We start from the raw sequence: 15,550 nt of genomic DNA on the forward strand, positions 1-15,550 counted from the left end.
CTTCAGCATCAGTCCTTCCAATGAATGCTCAGGACTGATTTCCTTTAGGATTGACTGGTTGGATCTCCTTGCAGTCCAAGGGACTCTCAAGCGTCTTCTCCAATACCACAGTTTGAAAGCATCAATTCTTCGGCACTCAGCTTTCTTTATAGTCCAACTCGCACATCCATACATGACTACTGGAAAAACCATAGCTTTGACACATCCTTTTACAAAGGATGAACCTATGTTAACATGTTGTAATTTTCCAAAGTCCATAGTTTACCTTAGAGTTCACTCTTGGTACTGTACATTCTATGGGCTTGTACAAATATAATATATTGACATATACCCATCACTACAATACCATATGGAGCGTTTTTGCTGCCCTAAATATCCTGTGTGCTCTGCCTGTTCATCTTGCTCCCACTCCATCCCACCCTCTCCTAGTCACCTGCAACCACTGATCTTTTTATTGTCTCCTTAGTTTTGTCTTTTCCAGCTGTTATATAGTTGGAATCATAGAATATGTAGACTTCTCAGATTGTTTTTTTTTCACTTAGTAATATGCATATAAGTTTTCCCCCATGTCTGCTTGCGGCTCGATATTTCATTTCTTTTTATTACTGAATGAAATTTCATTGTCTGAGTGAACCGCAGTTTATTTATTCATTCACCGACAAGGATTTCTTGGTTGCTTCCAAGTTTTGGCAATTATGAATGAAGCAAGTATAAATATCCGTGTTCAGGTTTTGGTATAGACACAAGTTTCCAACTCAACTGGGTAAATATCAAAGAGTGTGACTGCTGAATCATACAGTAAAAGTGTGTTTAGTTTTGTAAGAAACTGCCTTCTAAAGTGGCTGTACCATTTTTCATTCCCACCAGCAACAAATGAGAGTTCCTATTGCTCTGCATCCTCACCAGCATTTGGTGTTGTCAGTGTTCTCAGTTTTGGCCATTCTAATAGGTGTGCAGTTGTATCTCGTTGTCTTATTTCACATTTCTCTGATGACATATGATGTGGAACATCTTTTCATATGCTTATTTACCTTCTGTGTATATACTTTTGGTGAGGTGTCTGTCAAATTCTTTGACCTATTTTTTGATTGAGTTGTTTGTTTTCTTATTGTTGAGTTTAAAAATTTTTTTTGTACATTTTGGATAACAGACCTTTTTATCAGACGTTTCTTCTCAAATATTTTCTCCCAGCCTGTGGCTTGTCTTCTAACTTTCTTGACCATGTCTTTTGCAGAGAAGAGCTTTTAAATTTTAATGAAGTGGTCTACTCTGTTTACGCATTAGGTTTAATGTTTAAAGATGTATTAGTTAAAACCCATAGATAAAATTTTACAGGATTTTTTTTGTAATCAGAGTATATTATGCAATAAGGTCGTTAAAAGTCAGTTTATGAAATTGTGTCACTTTGCAGTCAGTTTGGTGACTTGTTAGCAGGAACTCTCTCCAGCAGGTCTGCAGCCGGTGGAGTCATCTCCAGCCATTTTCATTCTTTGTATCACTCCATTCAAGATTCATGTTCCAGGGGTGGAGGTTTTTTTAACTTTTTATTTTGTATTGCGATATAGCCAATTAGCAAGCAGTGTTGTGACAGTTTCAGGCGAACAGTGAAGGGACTCAGCATTACATATACATGTATCCATCCTCTCTCAAACTCCCCTCCCATTCAGGCTGCCTCATAACACTGAGCTGTACTATAGGACCTTGTTGATTATTATTCATTTTAAATATAGTAGTGTGTACATGTCAGGGATGGTGAGTTTGATTGGCTTATTTGGGTCCTATACCAACCATTGGTCAAGGGAGGATGTTCCCCATTGATTGATAGACCCAAGACTGTATCCAGGGACAAGAGATAAAGTAAAATTGTGTATGGTTAAAGAAAAGAAAATGACCCACAGACAGGCATAAATCACAGATATTCAGGACAGAAGGTCACCAAAAGGTTTCATCACATATCATTCAAAAGATCACCAAGTATCCAATTCACTGAGCATCCTGGGATCCGTAACGGGATTCAGGAAGTAGGAGGTCACAACTCAAGTCATCAAATCAGATAGTCATTGAACATTAGAAACAAGCACAGACATGAAGGAGCAAACACACACACACATGCACACACGCTCGTGCACAGTCACTTTATCATTTGCGTATTACCTACAACAAGGCCAAAGTCTATTTATAAGCACTTCTTTGCATTTGCAAAGGAGGACTAACCTTAAAAGCTTGTAGAAAGTAAAGATAGAAAATAGAAATAGATTTAAAAGATATTTTTTCTACAACTTGTGAAATATCAATATTGTCTTTAATTCATATGTGACTTTTTGTAGTTTTATTAACTTTCCGAACTTATAAGGAGAATTGTTGAACACTGTTTAATTACTCAATCCCTTCTGATACTCAGTGCATGTAACATAGAGCTGCCTTTCAAGAAGCAGCTATTGTAAACCATCATATGCCCACTGAGGATGTTTTCACTGCTCAAGGCATCATAATATGAGTCCCCCGGGCTCTCTGTCCTTGGATACCAGTCACTGAGGAAAATGGCAGCTCAATTACTTGAGGTGCCCCCAAAGCCCTTCAAAATGAATTTCATGTACTCCACCTACTCTGACTTCAAGTCAGACTGTCCCAAACATCATGCTAGGTGAAAATATAGCTAGAGTGATTAAATAACAAATAGAACTTTATTTTACTTCAATAGAGTCATACACACATTACACCCTCCAAGTCCTTCAAAGCCCAGATTTACGAAGTACATCTTAATGAATTTGCCTGCAGTGATAATGCTGAAACATAACTTCTGTAAGTGGAAAGGGAATTTTTTTTGTTAATCCCAATTGAACGTGGCTGTATTAAAGCACAACACTGGAACTCAGCTGGATGTGACCAGGACCACAGAGGACTTGATGAAATCCCCAACAGAGAGTCTGAACAGTTAGAAAACAGAGCCACTTGGGTGGCCAGATCATTATTCTTTGGTGACAGCCTGTGCTCCTCTGCCTCTGGGAATTTCCTGAAAGCCTTTGATACATTTACTCCCCCTTTACTCATTCTTCCCTCATGGGTTCACAATGTGTCTCTTTTACAGGAGGATGGACGATATGAAGGCCCAACTTTGGCTCAAGCTGTAGAGCTGTTTGGTGGCAGACGATGGAGTACTCGAAACCCCAGCCCTGGGACATCAGCAAAGAGCGCCGAGAAGCCCAACACCTTGAGTATAAGCAACACCAAGAAAAAGAAGAAAATCCTTATGAGGGTAGAGTGTTACTTGTTTATTAAGCATCCAACCCAGTCATCTGGGACCACTGTATAATCTGCATAACCATAAACTATTTTAGGTCATTTGGATTGGGGACAGGGTGAGATGTAAAACAAATAAAATACAAGAGCTTACCAAGTACCCACTGGATGCCAAGCCCAGTACTAGGAACTGAGTCATCACCAGCAAAAAGTCAGGGTCCACAGAGGGACACAGAGATGCTAACAAACAGTGAGATCAGAGTAAGAGTCACTGTCACGCTGTCTGCAAAGTGCTGTGGGAGTAGAGAGAGGGAAATAGAAGACTGGGAGTCAGGCAGGGATGGCTCCACAGAGAAGGTGAGAGGTGGGTCTTAAAGGACACATAGGATTCACCAGACAGACAGTGCAGGGGAACGTCTCTCTGGCACAGGGGGCCCTGAGTTCAGGCTTCAGGTTGGAGCATGGGCTCTGTGATGGGCAAAGAAAGGATAGTAAGGAATAAGGATCATATTAGGAAGGTCTTGGAGGGTCAAAAGGCTAGACCTCAATTTAAAATGTATTAAGAAGAGAAGCAAGTGTCCATCCACCAATGAAGGATAAAGAAAAGGTAACATGTACATACAATGGGGATAAAAAGAGGGAAATCCTGTCATGTGCTGCAACGTGGATGACCTTGAGGACATTATCCTAAGTGAAAGAAGTCAGTCACAAAAGGACAAATACTGCATGATTCCAGTTACAGGTATGAGATACCTAGAGTGCTCCAACTCTTAGAAAATAGAATGGTGGTTGCCAGGGACTAAGGTGAAGGGGAAAGGGGGAGTTGTTTAATGAGTATGGAGTATCAGTTTTGCAAAAGTGAAAAAGTTCTAGAAATGTCTTGCACAACAAGATACAAATAGTTAGCACCACTGTCTCTATGGATTAAAAATGGTCATGTGTGTGTTAGTTGCTCAGTTGTATCTGACTCTTTGCAACCCCGTGGACTGTAGCCTGCCAGACTGTTCTGTCCATGGGATTCTCCAGGCAAGACTACTGGAGTGGGTTGCCAGTTCCTTCCTCAGGGGATCTTCCCGACCGAGGGATTGAACCCAGGTCTCCCACATTGCAGGCAGCTTCTTTACCATCTGAGCCACAAGGGAAGCATTAAAAATGGTTAAGATGGTAAATTTTGTGTTTTATTTTTTAGCATGATATATATGTATATATTATATATATATATATTGCTCTATATTATATAACATTATTTATATTATCACTATAGTGTAATCGGAGAAGGCAATGGCACCCCACTCCAGTACTCTTGCTTGGAAAATCCCATGGGATGGAGGAGCCTGGTAGGCTGCAGTCCCTGGGGTCGCCAAGAGTCGGACATGACTGGGCGACTTCACTTTCACTTTTCACTTTCACGCATTGGAGAAGGAAATGGCAACCCACTCCAGTGTTCTTGCCTGGAGAATCCCAGGGACAGGGGAGCCTGGTGGGCTGCCATCTCTGGGGTCACACAGAGTCGGACACGACTGAAGTGACTTAGCATAGTGTAATACATTTTCTTCATGGTTAACTGGGAGAAGGTCCACTCTTTGCACTTAGGAGGCTGTTGATGCCTAGGTTGAACTTTATCTGCTTCATAATTCTGTCTCTGCACAGACTCCAGGGACCTTATGCCTTCTCTTGTCACCCTTTCCCCCAAGGAGTACTGCATTATCATGAAGAACACACAGGATAAACAGAACAAGGGAACACTTGGTCAGCCTTCACATAGGTCTTTACTGGTTTCACCAGGGGGCGGTGGGACTGATGGTGGATCAGTGAAAAAATAGGGACCTACCTGGGAAAGATAAGCACGGTGAGTCTTCTGTTCCCAGGGTGAGAGTGGAGAGGTGACGGACGACGAGATGGCCACCCGCAAGGCCAAAACACACAAAGAGAGTCGGAGCCGGAGCGGCTCTGATCCTCAAGATGTCAATGAACAAGAAGAATCAGGTAAAGCGGCATCTTCACACCTGAGGGTTTTTTAAATGGGAAAACGTGCATTTGGTTTTAAATTGAGATTTAAGTATCACAGCCCTCCTTAACTAAACTCTTATTAAATATACTTACCTTTGTTTTTAACTGAATGATGGAACCCAAAAGGTATTTCTGCAAACACAAGTTTGCAACCTTAAGTTGTACTTAGAAGAAAATACTAACTAGTTAACTTGCCCTTATTGACAAGGAATATTAGATTTGAAAGATACGATCAAATCACTGGATTAGACCAGTGATTCTTACCTCCTGGCTGGATATTAGAGCTTTTTAAAGACTCTCTGCATGCTCTAGCCACACCCCAGCCCAACTGATCCAGACTCTCTGTGTAAGTTCAGGATATCTATGCACCAAGTTCCCCAGATGATTCTGATGTGTAGCCAGGATTGAGAACTCACCAGAATATTTTAATGCTTCTTATACAGTAATTGCCTGAATAGATTGATTTCCTCAGACATTCAGAAACATCTTTTCTATCTGATTTCTGGGGGAAGTATAATCAGAGTCATTGTCTCTTTTCTGTCTTCCACTCTCACAGAGGCAAATGCCATCATGAACCCTCCCAACCCTCTCCCTTCCAGAAGAGCCCACTCCTTGACCACGACTGGACCCCCTACCTTGGCTGCCGGGACAGCATCTCCCATCAGGCCAGTGTCCTCCCCTGTGCTGCCTGCTTCCAACAAGAGCCCAACCAGGTGGGGCCTTAACATGATAAAAAGAAGGGCCCTTTACACCATGCAGGTTGTGTAGAAGGGCATCCTCCTCCAGCGCTCTGTCAAAAGATGGTCTTTAACAATCACTTTAAAACGGAAAACTCCCAAATTTTAAAAGCTATTAATTTTCTTGACTGCATTTTCCTACTTTCTCACATTACTACTATACACACTACTTTGTGACCCCATAGACTGTAGCCCGTCAGGCTCCTCTGTCCATGGAATTCTCCAGGCAAGAATACTGGAGTGGGTAGCCATTTCCTTCTTCAGGGGTCTTCCCAACCCAGGGATTGAACCCAGGTCTTCTGCTTTGCTGGCAGATTCTTTACCATCTGAGCCACCAGGGAAGCTCCTCACTTTACTATAATGGCTTCTAATTTTTTTTTGACAAAGCAATCCTTCAAAGGCCAGTAACAGTAACAAAACCTGAGCTGTCAGTCTCTAAATCTGCACTGTCTGGTCTAGCAGCCACTAGCCACAGGAAAGGACTTCCCCAGTGACGCAGCGCTAAAGAATCTGCCTACATAGCGGGAGCCACAGGATCCCTGGGTCAAGAAGATCCCTTGGAGGAGGGTACAGCAACCCACTCTAGTATTCTTGCCTAGAGAATCCCATGGACAGAGGAGCCTGGCAGGCTGCAGTCCATAGGGTCACAGAGTCAGACATGACTGAAATTACTCAGCACAGCACAGCAGCCACAAGAAAACAAAACAAAACAAAAAAGTGAACTGGCTATTTAAATTCAAATTTAATTAAAATAAAATTTCAAATTCAGTTCCTCAGTCACACCAGCCACATTAAAAATGTTGCATGGCTACCACTAGCTGCTGGCTACTGTATGTACTAAACAGTGCAGATAAAGAACATTCCTATCATTGCAGAAAGTTCTATTGGATAGCACTGCTCTAAATGAAGAATAAATGTTTTAATGTAAGCAACTTGATCCTTTGCTAATGGGTGAAATATATTTAACACTCTTCTCATGTGTAAGATGTACATGTCTGGAGAAATGAATGTCTTACAACCAGTTGGAGAGGTTTAGATTTAATCCTAAAGCTGATATTATTGTAAATAATTTTTTAAGGTCCATGCCAATTAAAAATTTGAAACAACAGCCACCCTCTTAAAAAAATATATTAAAATGAAAGTCTTTCAGAGGAATCAGAATGCCATACCATCTCCCTCAGCCCCATACTAAAGTTTAAGAAATGTTGAGATTCCAGACAGAACCATGATTTAAAAAAAAAAAAAAAAAAAAAAAAAAAAGACATTCTATACTTTGTCAGAGAAGTGGGAGAAGGAAATGGGTCTGTACAGGTACTGGTTTAGAGACATTTTTATACACACACACTTAACACATGCATCACCCCCTCTTTTCTCCTTCTCTTCCTCCCCACATCTCCCTCCTCCCCATGTCTCTTTTTCTCTTTCCTTGCCTCTCTGTCTCTGTCTGTCTCTCTGGGTGTCTCTCTCTCTGTACCTCTCTCTTTCTCTCTCTCTTGGAAGCTTGCTATAGATAAAAACCCTACAGTAAATCCTCTTTTAAAGGGAAGCATCCTTTCACGGTGTGAATAATGAATGTAATTTCTGCATTTGGCTTAACTGGGTCACAGGTATCTGAAAGCTCTTTTTACCACTTTTGCAAGGTTTGTAGGTTTGTAGCAAAATTAAAGCTACAAAGAATCAGAATTCTTTGCATTATATTTCAGCCTAACCAGTATCCTGGGAAAATAAAACAGCCACATAACTACAGTTAAGTGGCCTTTCCCTTTATTTCAATCACTCGTAAGCAGGAAAAGGAAAGACAAAGTAAACGAGGAAAATGTTTTCAAAGAGGTCAAAGTAGAGAGACTACCGTGCCAGATGGAAAATCAGAGGACCCTGCCATAGGAGGACAGGGGGGCCAGTAAGAGAAGACAAGGCGGGAGAAGAGAAGTCAGCCTGAATACTCTTCAAGAAGAAAGCAAGATTGAGCCCTAGGAAGGAACCGAATAGAAGAATAGAGGTTCCTAAAGTTAGAGGGAGTTGGGTGCCTACAGACAGTGGCTGGTCGGGGAACCAGAGGAAGACAGGCGTGAAACATACATGTTTAAATTCAAATGAAAAACCACTTTGTTATCAGACCTTTGTCCTCTTCTTCAAGCTCTACCCTCTGTTTCCCACACCATACTGGGGAATCAACAACCCAGGCCTACAGAGTATAATACCATAAATCTATCCATTTGTAATACTCTTCCACTAATGGAGGTGACCTTCAGATGTCAACACAAAATAATTTTCCGTAAATAAACACTGTTGAAAGGATCAAGGTCAAGCTAGCTATTCATTACAATATTCTCTCTATTTTCGTATATATTTGAAATATTTTTAAAATGAAAAATTAAGGACAAAAACAAAAATGAAAAAAAAAGAAAGATCCTAGTAATTGGTTTGACCAAAAACCAGCCAAAACATTTCTCATACTCTCCTCTCAAGGAACCAGCATAGGAAATAAAAAAATATTGTAAAAGAGCTAGACTGAATTTTTGACCCAGATGACTGATATTTTTATATTAAATAGATACAGCCTTGGCAGGTGCAAATATAATTCTAGGCAAGAGTTGGCTTCTTTCCACCCTTAATATTTTTGTGACTCATATTTTCCATTAGCATTAAAAACCCTTCCTTGTTTTCATCTAAAAACTGGTTAAGAAAGGAGAAAGGGAATACATTGATACATTCAAGATTTTCTTATTAAATGTGTTTCTATGATTTAAAATATATGAAAACACATGAATAATTTTCCATAAGTTATAATTGCACAATATGGGGCTCTTTTTTAAAATGACTTTTCTTCAAAACCACTGAATTTATGGGGTTTTTTTCCCTCTCATTGACCTGTGATTTCAGAAGCCTGTTTTGATTTGTAGAGGAATATTAACTCAGCTTTGTGCCCTTATTAAATAGGCTGTAAACATGAAGTGCTTTCAATATATAATGTTTTATTTCCTCTGATGCAATATAGATGAATTTGGAGAGAAATGAAAAGATGTAATAATTAAAGCAATACTTAGAAAGAAAACAGCCTAAACCTCAGTGACTTGCTGTCCATCGTTCTGTTCACATTGTGAATCCGAGAACGTCTTCTAGGGCAGAGTGACAGAACCGGTCCCAGTTCTGCCCATCAAGGCCGTGTCTTTGTTGCAGTGCTTGGAACAGCAGCGGCGGCTGTCCAGGGAGGATCAGAGGAGGGATGCAGGGCTTTCAGAGCTTCATGGTTTCAGACAGCAGCATGAGTTTCGTGGAATTTGTTGAGCTGTTCAAGTCATTCAGGTATGGCCGGCTTTCTTTCCAGCCTTTCCTCCTCTCACCCTTCCCTTGTTAAAACGAAGCTAAAGATGAGGTGTTCTCCATCCCGTGTCCAGTGTGAGGAGCCGCAAGGACCTGAAGGACCTCTTTGACATCTACGCCGTACCCTGTGACCGAGCTGGCTCTGAGGCAGCCCCCCTCTATACCAACCTGACCATTGACGAAAATATCAGCGGTCTTCAGCCTGACCTAGGTTTGTGTGACAATTTAATATTTCCTTTTGAGACCTTTCTACCTAAAAATAGTTAGAGACCCAGTCATGCAAACCTTCAGCCTGTCCCACATGGCACACTACTCCCAGGAGCATGGTGAAATGCTTAGAGAATCATTTCTCTAATGGGAGTGTCATGGGGATGGTATTGTTAGCATTTTGGACTAGGAAGTTCATCATTGTATGGGTCTGTCCATAGAGTCTAGAATATATTTAACCAGTAGAGCCTTCCAGTCATTCTGACAACTAAAAACCCTTTCCCACTTATTTCCAAATGTCCATGAAGTTTGTGGCATGTCCCAGTTGGGAACTGCCAGTTTCTTCTCTACCTCCAGGTAGGTGGGTACTCCACCCAGCGTTGGGAGCTGTCTGCCCTTTGACAGGAGGGTTTTCCCTGACCTCAGCAAAGTACTCCTGCCTGAACATTCAGGACATTTTTTCCTAATGCGTAAACCAGAATCTCTATTTCTTGATCCCATTCACTGCCACCACCATCACCATCACCACCCATGTATTTTAGGCCTATTATTTTTCTCTTATGTTCTTGCTGGAAACCATAAACCTTTCTAAAAAGCAAAAAACAAAATGAACACAGTCTTCTTTCCTGCATTTTCTTTTTAAATTATTTAAAAACATATTGTCCTTAAGCTAAGAATACTAACATTTTTCAACCTTAGTTATAAATGTACATAACTGTAGATTTGTCAAGTAGTTATAGTTTAAAAAAAAAAAGACTAATTTTTTAGGACAGTTAAGTTTACAAAAAAATGAGTAGAGAGTCCAGAGAGTTCCTGTATGCTCTGCCCCCATACATACAGTTCTGCCCTTAGTAATTTTTTGCATTAGTGTAGTATATTTGTTACAGTTGAGCCAATATTGATATATTTGAATTCCATAATTAACATTAATGTTCACTGTCTGTATTTTCTATGGGTTTTCACAGAAATATAATGACATGCATTTGCCATTACAATAGTATACAGAATAAATAGTTCCATTGTCTTAAAGACCCTCTGTGCTCTGTCTTGTCATTCTCCCACTCTCCTCTGAACCCCTGGAAAATACTGATCTTTTTCCTGTCTCCATAGCTTTGCTTTTCCCAGAATGTCATATAGTTGGGATCATATAGTATGTATGTGGCCTTTTCAGACTAGCTTCTTTCGCTGGGCAATATGTGTTTAAGGTTTCTTGATGTCTTCTCATGGTTTGACAGCTCATTTCTTTATATTGCTGAGTAATATTTCATTATGTGTATGCTTGCCCATTCACCTATTGAAAGACATCTTGGTTGCTTCTAAGTTTTAGCAATTATGTAGAAAGCTGCTATAAATATTTGGTATGCGGGTGTTTTTGTGGACATAAGTTTTCAACTCACTTGGGTAAACACCTAGGACTGGAGTTGCTGGATCCTATGGTGAGCCTATATTTAGCTCTGCAAGAAACTGACCCACTGTTCTCCATGGTGGTTAGAGTGAAAATGACTGCCCATACCAAAGTGGGTGCAAATGTGGAGCAACTAGGGCATTGCTAATGGGAGGGTAAAACAGTACAGCCAGCTCAGAAGAGAATTTGGCTGTTTCTTACAAACTAGAATGTACTCTTACCATATAATCCAGCAACTGTATTCCTTGGTATTTACCCAACTGAGCTGAAAACATATGTTCACACAGGCACCTGCACAGTTTACAGTTACACTTTTAAAGTACAGAAAAACTGTAATCTTAAGGGTACGTCTTCCATGCATGCTCAGTCATAGAAGTGGTTATTCTCAAAAACCAAAGTCTGAATTCAGCCTTAAGTCCCCGACCGAATTTACATGTTTGCATCTGATACTGAAGTTTATGGGCTTTTAGGATCATTGACCTAGCTCTCCTCATTTCTTTTATTTATTCACTAATTCATTTTTTTATCCCTTCAACTATGTGAAGCCAGGAAGAAGCACTGAGCTTGATGGCTTGTTTAGACAGATTAGTGAAGAGTTACTACAGCTTAATATTTCCCCAACACCACTATCTCCAAAATGGGCTTTATGAAAGATGCTGGCTAGCCTGTCCATGTTCTGTTCGGTGGTTCTGTTTCAGATTTGTTGACCAGAAATGTCTCAGATTTGGGATTATTCATCAAGAGTAAACAGCAGCTGTCTGACAACCAGAGGCAGATATCTGATGCCATTGCTGCTGCCAGTATTGTGACAAATGGCACCGGGGTGGAGAGCACATCTCTGGGTGTGTTTGGAGTTGGCATCCTCCAGCTCAATGATTTCCTAGTGAATTGCCAAGGAGAACACTATACTTATGATGAAATCCTCAGCATTATCCAGGTTTGTATCTTTTTGTGTGCAAGCACATGTGTAAAGCTTCTAACTATTCTAATTATTTTCCGCTGAACGTTTACTCTTTTTATACTTCCTTCCAATGCCTTTAAAGTCTGGGGGAAAAATAGGTTATTTTTTTTTAAAAATACCAAATATGTAAGTGTTCTTATTTAACATACAGTCAACATAGGTCCTAAACCTTTTTCTTTTGCTGTTGTTGTTTAGTTGCTAAATCATGTCCGACTTTTTTTCAATCCCATGGACTATATAGCCCACCAGGCTCCTCTGTCCATTGGTGCTTCCCTGGTGGCTCAGGGGTAAAGAATCCGCCTGCCAGTGCAGGAGGCTCAGATTTGATCCCTGATTTGGAAAAATTCTCTGGAGAAGGAAATGGTAACCCACTCCAGTTTTCTTGCCTGGGAAATCCCACAGATAGAAGAGCCTGGCGGGCTGCACTCCGTGGCATTGCAATAGTCAGATACAACTTAGTGACTAAACACCAAGTCTTCTCTTACCCAGTGGCTACTGTAAAGAATCAGTACATGATTGTTTTTTGTTGTTCCAGCCCATACAATGGAATTGGTAGTTAGGTCATCAGCTCTTTTGATTGTCTAACAAATGTTTATCAGCTTCTACTCTGGGCCTGGAAGTATAGTAGTTAAGAGGATCAAGTTCCAACCTTCATAGCAGTTTACATTCTAGTGGGTGAGGCAAACTATAAATGAATAAATATATCATGTGATTTCAGGTAATAATGGGCTCTGAAAAAAGACTGAGCAGAGTAAGGGAATGGAGGGCTGAGAGGAGTGAGCCAAGGCCCCTCGAGGGAGGTGACAGTTGGGCTGAGCACTGAATGATTAAGCCTTGTGAGGGTCTAAGGAGACAGCTTTCCAGACAGACAGTAGCAAGCAGAAGCCAGCTTGGAGTTTGTGAGGAATAACAAAAGCCAGAGGGACCATAGCAGACTTGATTTCAGACAGGTGGGCAGTGCCAAACCATCCAGGCATCTTAGGCCATGGTAAGGAGTCCATGTGAGATGGGATGCTATTGGAAATTTTTGAGCAGGGGAAGAAGATGATTTAAGTTCCTAGGAGGTCACTCTGGCCCCACTGGAGTATAAACTGTGCTAGGGAAGGAGTGAAGGCCAGAGAAACTGGGGAGGAAGCTGTCCCTGTAACGCAGAGGAAGTGGTCATGGCTTCCTCTAGGGGATGAGAGAAGAGAGGGGGCCAGATGGTTCACTGTGGCTGCGCCACATGCAACAGAATTAATCTAGGCCTTTAGCCTCCCTTGTCAATTGATTAGGAATCAGCGGATTAGCTGGCCAGCAACTGGACTTGATCACTGGCACTGCTAAAAATGTAAGATTGTGATCAGGTTGAGTATGCACTAAGTTATGATGGAGCGTGACCACTGTCCTGAGTGGATCTTCACCTTTCACCTCCCACCAACTCTGTAGTAGCTGCTGTTCTGATCCCCATCTTCACCTGGATAAACTGATACTGTTTGTTTCCATATAAATCAGCTTTATTCTTTTCTCCCTCTCTCTTTTTTTCCTCTTAAATAAATATGCTTCCTATAATAAACTCACACATAATAAATGTTTTCTTTTGGACGGAAAAACTACATTTTACCACTCCATAACTAAATTAGTCCAAATATTTGGTTTAGATATTTCCTGATGAAAACAGAACAGTTTTAAAAAATGATGTGGTGGTTTTTTCCCCTTTAGTTTCTTTTACCTAAATAACGCTCCTTTTGTATCCCTTGCAGAAGTTCGAGCCTAGCGTTAGTATGTGTCATCAAGGCCTAATGTCATTTGAAGGATTTGCGAGGTAACTTTTAAAATATTTTTGCCCATCATTTAAGCATGTATATTTTTCAAATAGACTCAGATACAGAGAACAAACTAGCTGTTACTAGTGGAGAGAGGGCTTGGGAGAGGGACAAGATAGGGGAAGGGGGACTTCCCCAGTGGTCCAGGGGTTGAGACCACATTTCCAATGCAGGGGGCACAGGTTCAATCCCTGGTGGGGGAATCTTAGTTCTGCTGTGTGGTGCAGCCAAAAATAAAATAATTTTTTTAAAAAGATAGGGGAAGGGAATAAAAGATACATATGATAAATACAAGGATTAATGTACAGCACAGGAAATATAGCCAATGTTTTATAATAGCTTTATGGAGTATAAGCTATAAAAATACTGAATCGCTAGGTTGTATACCTGAAACTGGGCTTCCCAGGTGGTGCTAGTGGTAAAGAATCCGCCTACCAATGCAGGAGATGTAAGAGACGCGGGTTCAATCCCTGGGTCGGAAATATCCCCTGGAGGAGGGCACAGCAACCCACTCTAGTATTCTTGCCTGGAGAATCCCATGGCCATACAAGCCTGGCAGGCTACAGTCCATGGGGTCGTGAATTGAACACGAATGAAGCAACTTAGCATGCATACCTGAAACTAATATATTTTAAGTCAACTATACTTCAGAAAAGAGAGTATGTAGTTTTCCTATACACATCTGAGAAAATTGTTTCCCTAGGTTTCTAATGGATAAAGATAATTTTGCCTCGAAAAATGATGAGTCACAGGAGAACGTTAAAGAAATGCAGCTGCCCCTCTCCTACTATTACATTGAATCTTCACACAATACCTACCTCACGGGCCATCAGCTCAAAGGAGAATCCTCAGTAGAACTCTACAGCCAGGTACCGAGAATTTCACTGGGAATGTGGTTTTCATTAACCTTATTTACGTAACCCCCTGTCACAGAAAGTTGACCCTAGCCTCCTTTGATGAGCTTATATGCTGTTAATTCTGAAATGTGAGGAAACATGATGTGTGGGAAACTGGTGATATATACGGCTGTTTTCTGTCCTTTTTTTCTTTCCGTTCCCCTCCCACCCTGCCACCATCTATACTTAACCTTTATTCTAGGCAAAAATAAATAAATAAATAAGTAGTAGTTTGAGACTCATAGCTTTTAGATCTTGGTTAGTCTGACCTACCCCTACTAAAATTAGATTTTCCCATGAGAAAACTATCTAATCGCTTGCCTAGATGCTAAATAAATCAATATATTGTAGTGGGAGAGCATAGTAGAAAATGCAACTGTCTATGAAGTTATTCCCAGAAAATTGTTTGTTTTGTTTTGCAATTTGTTAGAAAATTAATTCATCATTATGACAACCAACTTACACACACAAAAAAATCTACAAAGTGTAGGCACTATCCTTACACACTTAAATTGATGGGAATGTCCTCAAAAACTCACAAGGGTCTCTGGACTAGAAAAAGCACATCCTTTTCACCTAAACATCCAGCTCTCAGTTATCTGTATGACTGTTGCTTCTGTTGTATTTTCTGCAACACCTTTGTCTATGCTGCCTGTTTTCTGAACTCCTACAAGATGAGTTAATTGTGGGAGGATCTAGCTAGGTCCTGTGTGTGTGTGTGTGTCCATGTCTGTGTGCTGGGGGAAGGGGTCCAAGTGTAAAAATTTTAACTGTATTTTATACATAAACACAGCACACTCGCACTTCCTTTATTCTTCAGATTCCTCTAGATATTTCTCAAAGCATGGGTTAAACTTCTGTCCAAAGCTTATCGGGTATGGAGTATGTCTTTTAAACTCTAAAATTTAAGGTGATTTTATTATGAAATGAAGATGTGTTCTTAGAGTCACGATTTTCAAAATAAG

General features: G+C 40.7%; 1 protein-coding gene across 4 annotated transcripts in view; it reads left to right on the top strand.

Annotated features, from left to right (window-relative positions):
• PLCE1 (phospholipase C epsilon 1) overlaps positions 1 to 15,550 on the top strand; it is a 368,784-nt gene that overhangs the window by 296,009 nt on the left and 57,225 nt on the right. For 3 of the 4 annotated variants that reach the window (XM_044935313.2, XM_044935311.2, XM_006053593.4), the window contains exons 9-16: positions 3,089 to 3,256; positions 5,109 to 5,226; positions 5,807 to 5,963; positions 9,168 to 9,293; positions 9,386 to 9,522; positions 11,622 to 11,860; positions 13,627 to 13,688; positions 14,393 to 14,558. In XM_044935313.2, coding sequence (XP_044791248.2) covers positions 3,089 to 3,256; positions 5,109 to 5,226; positions 5,807 to 5,963; positions 9,168 to 9,293; positions 9,386 to 9,522; positions 11,622 to 11,860; positions 13,627 to 13,688; positions 14,393 to 14,558 — 1,173 coding nt within the window. The remainder of the gene's footprint in view (positions 1 to 3,088; positions 3,257 to 5,108; positions 5,227 to 5,806; positions 5,964 to 9,167; positions 9,294 to 9,385; positions 9,523 to 11,621; positions 11,861 to 13,626; positions 13,689 to 14,392; positions 14,559 to 15,550) is intronic. The other variant, XM_044935312.2, reaches the window with a different exon arrangement.

Source organism: Bubalus bubalis, chromosome 23 (genome assembly GCF_019923935.1).
Source record: "Bubalus bubalis isolate 160015118507 breed Murrah chromosome 23, NDDB_SH_1, whole genome shotgun sequence".
Taxonomy (NCBI): Eukaryota; Metazoa; Chordata; class Mammalia; order Artiodactyla; family Bovidae; genus Bubalus; species Bubalus bubalis.